Raw genomic sequence first — 11,768 nt, 5'->3', positions numbered from 1 at the left:
ACATAAATTTTTGAGTCCGTGTATTCCGCATCAAATTCTAGATGAACCAAACAAGAATAGGAATACGTAACCCCATTCTCTATTCGAGAATAAGTATTCCAGAATAAGTATTCCTATTCCCGTTTTTATATTGCCGCAACCAAACGGGCCCTTAGTTCTTTGACTTTCTTGGTGCCTTTAACATCTCCCCAACACACTTCCATTCTCCATGCAAACCCACCATTATAAAAAATAAAAATAAAATAACTATATAAAACTTATTTAAAATATTTTCTACCACAAGTCAAATTGTAACTGTTTCTAGTCACAGTTTTCTTGTTCTTTTACCCATCTACCCCAACTTTCTTATCCCCAAGGCGGTGCACACACTAGCAAAGCTATACATTGATTTGTTCATTATAAGGGTAGATATGTTCACCGACCCATCAAAACGTGCATTTACCAATCTCCATTATTTGGGCCCACCACCACAATAAAGTCGCTCATTCGGCGATGATCACAATCCCTCTTTTGACAGCTATGGAGGCAAACCCATATCGCATCTCCAAAATGAACGCATTGTCCTCCCTTGGTCTATAATGTTTCTTAGCATATTATAACGTTTCTGCAGGGCCTACATTGAATAATCAAAAAAATTATCTCTACTTGTTTTCACACGGCACTAAATGTAAAAGAGGAAACGTACGACTGAGTGGTTGTGACATAAGTTTGAGATAAACATCTCCTGCACTCTATTTATAGATCGTTCAGGGAAGGGAAGATTTCAAATTTGGTTGCGTTTCTTTAAACATCAGTTTTCTAGACTTCGATTGTGTAAAACAAATTTGCAAGCATGGCGTCTCATATCAAGCCTGAGTCTTTAGAGACTACAAATGGTTATTCTCGTGAAGGAAGAGAACAGAGGAATTCTTCTTCATCTAATGGTCGGGGGTGTTTTGCAATGGAGTTTTTGTTGAGGTTTCTTGCACTGGCTTCAACTCTTTGTGCAGCAGTTGTTATGTCGAAGGCTAAACAGACAGAACTTGTGCCTGCTGTTGTTAATTCTGTTCCTGTTCTCGTTAATGGCCTTCCTGTTCTTGTTCCTGTGCCTGCTAAATACCACTATTCCCCTGCTTTCGTGTATGTTTTTCAAGATTAAAATTAATTATTATTATGTGTAAAGTTCAAATTCAAGAGGCTCACAATTTACAGTTATATAGAACACTCAAAAAGTTTTCTGACTTTTTTCCCTGTATGATTTGATTTTGTTTTTGCAGTTATTTTGTTGTGGCGAATTCAGTGGCCTGTGGATACAGTGCGTTGTCCATCCTCGCCTCTTTCTCCAAGCGCAATAGGTCCTCTTTTCTCAGCACATTTCTTATCGCTGTTACAGATTTGGTAAGTTACTTAGAATTTGTATGTTTTTGTTTTTATTTTCTGTTAGATGACATAGTTTAGCTCTGGATCTGAAAAGGTGAAAAACACCTTGTAGAACTGGGTATATCATTCTTAAAGAGTAAACCGTAGCAGTTTGTAGTGGGCATCTTGGAAAGAAATGTAATTGCTTTTCGCTATTCATTTTATGTTGAAAAAATGTTTTTTCCAAAAAAAAGAAATGTTTGTTCCATATGTTTATCTTGGAAAAGTGGTTTTGAATATGTCGCTAATTTTCATGTTGAGAATGAGTCGTATTGGATTTTTGGTCTTTTTGTTATAGCTGATGTTTTAGATCACACCGATGACTCTGATTGCAAATATATATTTAATGGTTTTTCTCTTGTGCGTCTTTTCAAAAGCGGAGGTGATGGGTTGTTAGCACTTATAATATATATATATATATATATATATAATTATGTTGTTTTGAAAAGAAAGCTACCGTTTATGTTAATGTTACCTCTTTGTTGTTTATGTTGAAGAAGATGAGCATTTTTCTAGGATTTGTAGTGTATTTATATGTTGTCACTGATACTCCTGCTGCTGCTGTTGTTCCTGATGAACCCACCCCGACCCTTAATCCCACCAATGATTGGGCTTCAATGACAAAGATGATCCTTCCCCCTCGGCTGCCACTGCTTTGGCAGCCTGAGGTTGCTATATATATATATATATATATATATATATATATATGAATAATTGCTATTTTCGGCTGATGCCATGTGTTTAGATTCGGTTTAGGCTGCCTGAACTCTCTCGCCGGGTGATCTCTCTCGCAGAGTGATCTTGTATCTACCTACTTTTTTTTTTTTTTGTAAATTGTATTCTTAGTATATTTTTTAATACAACAGAACTGTTCATTAAAAAAAAAAATTATATTTGAATTTTTGTGTATGTTAATGTATATGATGCTTTCACTGAGTGGAAGGGATTGTTGGTGCTCAATTTATAGCAGTTGTCGAGTTTATAATGGATATATTGAAAAGAAGTGTTAAAGAAATAGTTAATTTTCCATAGTCTATGTTGAAAATGCGTATTTTTTTTTTTTATATACTTTTGTTGGATACAAGGAGCGTTTTATCTCGAAACAGAGTTTTTTCTGTCTGGTTTACTGATAGTAAGAACTGTTTTTGGATTTGTGGTCTATGTTTTTGTAATTAATGTCTTAAATGAATCACTGAATCTAAAAATTGATTAGAAAGTATTTTAGTTTACAATGCCGATAATGATTTTTTAGGTGATTCTTTAGAATATAGATCAAGAAAACATACCCAACAGATCGAATCATGTACTTGCTTTCTAAGATGCTACTGAGTGAAGCAATCTTCCAGTTTATGCCATGAATATTTCAAATGATGTTTTGTTTTAGAACATGCATCTCTGAGAAAAATTTTTAGGAAGTGAAAATTTATTTTTTAGTGATGATAATATCACACTTTGTTTCAGGTGATGGTAGCACTGGTATCTTCAGCAGCCTCTGCAGCTACAGCCTACGCATATATTGGGTTGAAGGGTAATTCTCACTCAGGCTGGCATAAAATCTGCAATGTCTACGATAAGTTCTGCCGTTATGTTGGTGCAGCTCTGGGAGTTTCCTTCTTTGGATTGAATGTGTTCCTCCTCCTCACTCTCATGCAGCTGTACAGCCTCTACAAACACACAAAGCGCCGACGATAAATCAGATGTTTGGAATAAACAAACTACGTTGGGGTCTGTAATTGTATTTTGAAAGCCTGTCTCGTCTTGTAATGTCATCAAAGGCTTTTTGTTTCATTGTAAGTTAAGAAACTTGTACTACGTTCTTCTTTGTTGTGTGTTTGGGTGTCATAATCGTTCTAAAGATATTTCTGATGTAATATTTGTGCCATTCTGTAACTGCAATCTTTCCATCAAATTATTCGTGTGAACGAGAGCTTTAGAAATTCATTGAATGATGTTTGTAAGACAATTATTTTAACTTTATGTTTATGGTTTTTTGCCCAAGTGGATCTTGGAAAGAGCGTATGAGAATATTTTATTTAAAATTTAAAATCTAAAATTGTATAACTAATATGACTCTATTATTTTTTTAAGTTAAAAATAATAAATATTAAATCAAAATAAATAAAAATCTAAGAAGATAAGAAATTATAAGTAATTTGAAATTGGAAAATATCAATTGATAACAAAATGATTATTTGACTTTCATGTTTATAAAATTTGTAATTAACGTTGAAGAAGTTAATTTTCTAAAGGGTGGGACTTGGAAAGATCGTTTTCTAAATGATCTAAATAATCTAAATGATGTGATGAGGGTTTACTTTCATATTTAATAAATTTATATTTCCATGTATATAATATAATTATATGGTGTAAAAAGTAAAACTGGATTGATGGAAGTAGCTAAATTTCTAAATGATGTGACAACAATGATTTAGTTTTAATATTGATTATTTTTATTGTATGATTTAACAAATAAAGTTAATTTAGATTTAGTCAATTGAAATAATTAAATGAAGAATAATAAAATGAGTGGATAATTGTATTTAGTTTTAAGCATATATACTGTTAAATTGTGGTGACTGATAAGGAAAGTACTGTACATACTTCATAAATAGTGGGGTTCGGGGCAAAATTTTTTTTTGGAAGTAGCCGACATGGTAGCCGACATATTATGGCCGACATATGGCCGACATGTTATAACCTTAAAGCGGTTTAATATTTGTATAAAAAGGGCTTAGGGTTGGGTATTTTTTATGTGTGGTGATACGAAATTGGTTCTTGCGGCGGTATTGAGCTGTAAGGGATTACGGATTGTAATCAAGTTGTAATCACTGGATTGTAATAAGATCGGACTTGCTGTTTGGTGGACGTAGCTCAGGGATTGGGTGAACCACGTTAAATCTTGGTGCTTTGTGTTCATTTCTGTGTGTTCTATTATTTTTTGTTATTGGTTATATTTGCATGTAGTTTTTATTTTTGTCCGTGGTTTATCCTAACAAGTGGTATCAGAGCCTAGTTGTTTCTCAGTTATCCTCTGCAGGAAAGTCTCACGGTTAAGTGGGAGTCTCACGGTTGAGTGGGAGCAATGGCAGATGATGGTAAGCTGAGGGTTGATAGGTTTAATGGGCAGAACTTTCAGTTATGGAAGATGCAAATGGAAGACTATTTATATCAGAAGGATTTATGGAAGCCGTTGGAAGGAAAAGCCAAGAATCAGGGAACTATGTCAGAGGCTGAATGGGATCTTTTGGACAGAAAGGCACTCGGAAGCATTCGGTTATGCTTGGCACCATCGGTGGCATTTAATATTACAAAAGCAAAGACGACAGAAGATTTGATGAAAACCCTAGCGACACTGTATGAAAAGCCCTCCGCTTCAAATAAGGTATTTCTCATGAAGCGTTTATTTAATATGAAAATGGCAGAAGGTGGATCTGTTGCAGATCATTTAAATGAGTTTAATACTATTACTAGTCAATTATCTTCTGTGGGTATCAATTTTGATGAAGAAATTAGGGCTCTCTTGATTTTGTGTTCTTTGCCTGAAAGCTGGAATGACTTGGTAATGGCGGTGAGTAATTTTGTTCCTAGATCAAGTACCCTAAAATATGATGATGTGATCGGTGTTATTTTAAGTGAGGAAACTCGTAGAAAATCCTCAGGTGGATCTACATCAGGAAGTGCTTTAAATGCACAAAGCAGGGGCAGAACGACTGAAAGAGGAAGTAACTCTGAAAATCGTGGAAAATCAAGAGGAAAGTCAAAGGGGAGGAGGTCTCAATCGAGAGGACCTAATGATTGCTGGTATTGTGGGAAACCAGGGCACAAAAAGAAAGATTGCTGGACTCGAAAGAAAAATGAAGGAGATAAATCAGATGGAGACAAAGAGGCAAATGTGGTAAGTAATAAATCCGAAGAGGATGCTTTGCTTCTATCTTTAGAGAGTGTTGATGATTCATGGGTTTTAGATTCTGGTGCTTCTTTTCATGCTACACCTCATAGAGGTTATTTCATTGATTATGTCCAAGGGGATTTTGGGCTTGTTTATTTGGGGGATAATGAACCCTGTCAGATTGTTGGAAAGGGAAAAATTAAGATTAAGTTGCAGAATGGGAATCATTGGCTACTACATGAGGTAAGACATGTTCCAAAGCTGAGTAGGAATTTAATTTTAGCAGGGCAACTCGGTGATGAGGGTTGTGTAATTATTTTTAATGATAAAAATTGGAAGGTTTCAAAAGGTTCTCTTGTAGTAGCAAAAGGTGTGAAAGTAGGCACTTTATATCTTTGTACAGGTCATATTGTTCCTTCTACTTTGATTGTTTCAGAGAAAAATGAATATTCAGGAACAATTACTGCAGTTGAGCAGGGAGAACAAACAGCTGCTGTAGATTCTGATACAGCGTTGTGGCACAACAGACTTGGGCACATGAGTGAGAAAGGTATGAAAGTACTTCATTCAAGGAAAGTTTTACCAGGTCTAAAGTGTGTGAATATGGATTTCTGTGAAAGTTGTGTGTATGGAAAACAAAAGAGAGTGAGTTTTGTAAAGACAGGGAAGGAAAACAAAAAGGAGAAATTAGAGCTTGTGCATACAGATGTATGGGGACCGGCTCAGGTATCTTCCCTTGGTGGCTCTCATTATTATGTTACATTTATTGATGACGCAACTAGAAAAGTATGGGTTTATTTCCTTAGACAGAAATCTGATGTATTTCAAACTTTTAAGAAATGGAAATGCTTGGTTGAAAATGAGACTGGTAAGAAATTAAAATGTCTCAGATCTGATAATGGTGGTGAGTATTGCAATCATGAATTTGAAGATTATTGCTCCACTAATGGTATTCGTAGACAAAAAACTGTTCCAAGGACTCCACAGGAAAATGGAGTGGCTGAACGCATGAACAGGACTATAATGGAGCGCGCAAGGAGCATGAGGTTGCATGCTGGGTTGCCCTTACACATGTGGGAGGAGGCTATCAATACTGTAGTATATTTGATTAATAGAGGTCCCTCTACTCCTTTGGGCTGTGGTATTCCAGAGGAAGCATGGACTAGTAAGAAGGTGAGTTATTCTTTTCTCAAGACCTTCGGTTGTGAAGCTTTTGCTCATATAGACTCTGAAAATAGAACCAAGCTAGAAGCGAAATCAAAGAAATGTGTCTTTGTTGGATATGGCATTAATGAATTTGGCTATAGGCTTTGGGATTTTGAAAATCATAAAATTATAAGAAGTCGGGATGTCATATTCAATGAAAAAGTGTTGTACAAAGATCTGTTGCAGCAACATGAGAAGAAATAAGATGATTATGTAGTGCTGGATGATACTCCAAAAGCTGATGTTCCAGCCATTCCTCATGATGTGCAACAACTGCAACAACAAATACCACACACACCAGTGAATGATAGACGGTCAACAAGGCCAATTAGACCTCCACAAAGGTTTTCTCCCTCTTTGTATTCTATTTTACTTACTGATGCTGGTGAACCTGAAAGTTATGATGAAGCTGTGCAGGTGGATACTAAGATTCAGTGGGAGTCTGCAATGAAAGATGAAATGGACTCTTTGCTGAAAAATAAGACATGGGATTCGTGCAAGTTGCCTGCAGGTAAAAAGGCTTTACGGAATAAATGGGTTTACAGGTTGAAAGAAGAGGAAGGAGGTAAGAAAAGATTTAAGGCCAGGTTAGTTGTAAAAGAATTTGCACAGAAAAAGGGAATTGATTTTGATGAGATATTTTCTCCTGTTGTTAAAATGACTTCTATTCGTACTGTTTTAAGTCTTGTGGCTACTGAAGATTTGCATTTAGAGCAGATGGATGTTAAAATAGCCTTTCTTCATGGTGATTTGGATGAAGAAATATATATGGCTCAACCACAGGGTTTTGAGGTCAAAGGTAAGGAGAACTTAGTGTGCAAATTGAAGAAAAGTTTATATGGCCTGAAGCAAGCACCTCGGCAATGGTATCTGAAATTTGACAGTTTTATGCATGAGCATGGATATAACATGTGTCATTCAGATTACTGTGTTTATTTTAAGAGGTTGGATGATGATAGCTACATTATTTTATGTCTATATGTTGATGATATGCTTATAGCTGGGTCTAACATGCATCATATTAAGGGGCTAAAATGCCAGTTAGCACATGCATTTGCTATGAAGGATTTGGGGGCAGCAAAACAAATCCTTGGTATGAAGATTTGCAGAGATAGGAAGAACAGAACATTGATGCTATCTCAAGCTAATTATGTTGAGACGGTGTTGCAACGTTTCTCTATGGAGAATGCTAAAGCTGTCAGCACACCTTTACCTGATCATTTGAAATTGACTAAGGAGATGTGTCCCAAGACACAGGAAGAGGAGGATAAGATGTCCAAGGTACCCTATGCTTCAGCTGTAGGAAGTTTGATGTATGCTATGGTACGCACTAGGCCAGATATTGCACATGCAGTGGGAGTCGTTAGCAGGTATATGAGTCATCCAGGTTTTGAGCATTGGAATGCTGTCAAGTGGATTCTCAGATATTTGAGAGGAACATCCAATAAGTGTTTACACTTTGGGGGCTCTACTACTGATTTACAGGGCTATGTTGACTCAGATTTGGCTAGGGATATTGATACCAGGCGGAGTACTACAGGTTATGTCTTTACTGTTGGTGGGGCAGCCGTGAGCTGGGTTTCTAGGCTACAGAAGATTAATGCTCTCTCCACTACAGAGGCAGAGTATGTTGCTGCTACAGAGGCAGCCAAAGAGATGATATGGCTTCAGTTCTTCTTGGAAGAATTGGGACATCCTCAGAAGGATAATTATTTGTTCACAGATAGTCAGAGTGCCATTCATCTTGCTAAGAATTCAGCTCTACATTCTAAGACCAAACACATATAGTTGCGGTACCATTTCATTCGGTCAGTTTTGGAGGATGGACAGTTAAAGCTGGAGAAGATACATACCAATGAAAATCCAGCAGATATGTTGACAAAGGTTGTCACAAGGGAGAAGCTGAACTCCTCTTCAGCTTCAGTTGGTCTTTTAGACTAAAATATGAATAAAAGAACAACAGAGTCCAGGGTGGTTTGATCCAGTGGGAGCCCCATGCGGTAGTTGTATTGCTACAGGATCAGTCTCCAAGTGGGAGATTGTTGTTTAGTGTGGAGCCTGATCAGTCCCCAAGTGGGAGATTGTTAGATTGTGGTGACTGATCAGGAAAGTACTGTACATACTTCATAAATAGTGGGGTTCGGGGCAAAAAATTTTTTTGGAAGTAGCCGACATGGTAGCCGACATATTATGGCCGACATATGGCCGACATGTTATAACCCTAAAGCGGTTTAATACTTGTATAAAAAGGGCTTAGGGTTGGGTATTTTTTATGTGTGGTGATACGAAATTGGTTCTTGCGGCGGTATTGAGCTGTAAGGGATTACGGATTGTAATCAGGTTGTAATCAGTGGATTGTAATAAGATCGGACTTGCTGTTTGGTGGACGTAGCCCAGGGATTGGGTGAACCACGTTAAATCTTGGTGCCTTGTGTTCATTTCTGTGTGTTCTATTATTTTTTGTTATTGGTTATATTTGCATGTAGTTTTTATTTCTGTCTGTGGTTTATCCTAACATATACTTTTTGTTATCTTGTATTATTTCAAGTAAAAAATCTTGAGTCTGTTGAAGACGCCACCAAGGTCAAATTGTCTAAAGTAAAATTCTTATTTATATGAGGTTTATAATTTTGAGAAAATTATTGAAAAAAATATCTATTAGGAAAATATATGTTCATTGCTTTGATGATTGTGTAATTTGTCTCTTTGGTCTATGAGAGTGTAATTTTATTGTGTTCCTAACATGGTCTTGTCAAGAAAATGTAGAGAAAATATTATTGATTTGTAAAGTTGGTCAATATCAAAGACAAATAACAAGAGCTCTTTGAGAGCTTTAGTCCCTGCCTTCTGGGTTATAGGAATTCATTTTGGAATATTCATGTGGAAGCCTAATGGTGGAAGATTTTCATTCTTAGAGTGTCCTTTGGTTGTCGATTGTGATTCAGTAGGTATTTCTTTGGCCTATACGGATGGTATGGATCTCTTAATTGGATTAATGATTTCTTAAGTGTGTAGGATGTCTAATTGAATTCCTCTTGTCGACATGAGTTCTCTGTTTATATCGTGATATTCAATGGATGCTCGATTTGGTCCCCTAGTTTTCTCTTGAAATTTTGAATACTGCTTGATATCGGGATAGGAGTATTATCATCTCAGAATGTTGTATTTGTTTGTTTGCTATTACAACATTTGTTCCATTCGATCCTGGTATGACTTCACTCGGTGTGGCTGTGTTTTTTCCTAGAAGCAGGGGTTTGAACTGAATTCATGGTCGTTCCTCTATTTTTGCGCTTCTCTGCTAGCTGTCATTAACCCTTCCTGAGATTATCTCTTTCATGTACTGTCGATTTTATTTCTTTTAGTTATATTGTGTCCTCTATTTGTGTTTCATTAATCCTCATCGGTGATTATTAAATTGCTTGCTTAATTGCATATGATCTTAACTTGCTCTGTTTTGAGTAATTTTTCGTATCATTATTGCTCTCTTCAAACTGAAATTCATATTAAGTTTAATTTTAGGATGCAAGGTTATCTCTTATTATGTTTCAATATGGTAAACTAGGGAGCATCATATCACATATTGGTTCTCATATAGTCTCTCGTAGTTTCCTCTTGTCTATTATATCTTATTGCTTTGTATTTGACTCATTTCATGGGAGGTTGCTTCCTTTCCTACCCCTTAGATGGTATATCATAAATTTGTGTCCCTAATTCTAACTTCTTAACATGTTTAGCTGGTTGGCAGCCACACTCAAACATCATATTCTCCTCGTCAATGAATCTATGGACTAAAACCTTTTGAAAGCAGCTTTGGATTTTCAAATGAAGATGTTGTCATCTAGGGTATAACCCTTTATCGATTGTATTTTTGTATACATAATATATACATAGATTTAGTTCACTGGGGTATGCCCCTTTTATTTTGTAATAATACAGGACATCTATCTCGGGCAAGATTGGAGCTTTTCTTGGCCGTTCTTTCCTACCAGAGCCTGTTTGAATAGAGTAAGCTATTGTAAATTTTCTTTTCAATTAATAATAAAATTATCATGGCCTTGGTCATTTATCGATAAAAAATAAAAATAAAAAATTATATTCCTTCTATCTAATTACATAAAAAATATAATTTAAATATAACAAATGTGAAATTAATTTTTAAATTTAATTATCTTCTGTGTACGATCCTAGTAAAAGAAAATTTACACTATGCATTGGGTTCTGAGCAAAGAAAGCAAAAATTTTCCTAAATATATTAATAATAATTGAATGCCTTTGTACTTGGCACCAAAAGGAAATTGACGCCTCTGACTGGAAATGTGGTAAAGCAAACAAATAAAATAAAAACTTAATTGAAAAAATAAAATTACACTCAATTCGTAAAAACATATAACATAAAAAAATCATAATACTAATGTTTTCTATTTTAAATTAACAAAAATATTAAAATTAACGAGTAACAATATACAAACTATAATTAAGTATAATGAGGATGGATTAAGGTTTTTATTCAAATCAATATCCCCATAATCGAGAAAAAATATTTAAATGGAGAAACAAAGAATTCTCAGAATAAAAGATTAGCGCAAAATCCTCCAATGAATGTGCTCCTCTCATAGTTCAAATTTCAATAATGCATTAATTGTGGTTACTAAAGTCAAAAGTAGGAAATCTGTTTAAACCATGTGAAGTATTACTATTTCCACCTCGGGAAAGAAAATTCAACGCTAATGCAAATGTTCACTTGAAGTGTGATTGAATAAAGTGTTTTCTTAAACATTGGAGAAATAAGAGGTGGAAAGGAAAAGTTATGTCATTATTATTTAGTGTACAATACTATTATTATCTAGGCAAAGTTAGAAATCATATTACTCTTCAATCTTGTATGATACTATGCCACAATAATTGGAAGGGGACACTTTGTTGGGAAATATCAAATCAAATGTGACAAGAACATTAATTGCATTAATTGCATTCTTATCTCTTGCATTGTAACTCTAACATGAGCATTAATTAGATTCTTATCTTTGTATTTTTTCTATATTTTTCAATTTAGGAAAATAGATTTTATCCCTAGGAAAATAGTTCTTAACCAATGAGATTTTTTTTTTCTTTTGTTAGATGAATTTTAAAATATACAGTCTAAAACTTTAGAAAACTAATGGTTGGTGAAAAAATAAATAAGAGGGGGGTCAAACAAAAACATTAATTCCATAAGAGAGGGACTAATAATTGTGAGAGTAGAAAGTAGTGGCTAGTGTAAAGATAATAGGTAAAT

General features: G+C 35.1%; 1 protein-coding gene across 1 annotated transcript; it reads left to right on the top strand.

Annotated features, from left to right (window-relative positions):
* Positions 1-765: 765 nt before the first annotated feature.
* LOC149541615 (CASP-like protein 1U1) lies at positions 766-3,339 on the top strand. The gene is made up of 3 exons (XM_089796800.1): positions 766-1,119; positions 1,257-1,377; positions 2,860-3,339. Exons 1-3 carry the CDS (start codon positions 833-835, stop codon positions 3,088-3,090), a joined length of 639 nt encoding a protein of 212 aa, XP_089652926.1. The 5' UTR covers positions 766-832; the 3' UTR covers positions 3,091-3,339.
* The last annotated feature ends 8,429 nt before the right edge of the window (positions 3,340-11,768 follow it).

This window comes from Cupressus sempervirens, chromosome 8, assembly GCF_028749045.1.
Source record: "Cupressus sempervirens isolate cs-2001-9-10 chromosome 8, ASM2874904v1, whole genome shotgun sequence".
NCBI lineage: Eukaryota > Viridiplantae > Streptophyta > Pinopsida > Cupressales > Cupressaceae > Cupressus > Cupressus sempervirens.
This window is presented reverse-complemented; position numbering and strand designations above follow the sequence as displayed.

Coding starts and splice junctions, on each gene's coding strand:
- LOC149541615 (XM_089796800.1), top strand. CDS start 833: ATGGCGTCTCATATCAAGCCTGAGTCTTTAGAGACTACAAATGGTTAT. Junction 1,120..1,256: donor CACTATTCCCCTGCTTTCGT/GTATGTTTTTCA, acceptor TTGTTTTTGCAG/TTATTTTGTTGTGGCGAATT. Junction 1,378..2,859: donor TTATCGCTGTTACAGATTTG/GTAAGTTACTTA, acceptor ACTTTGTTTCAG/GTGATGGTAGCACTGGTATC.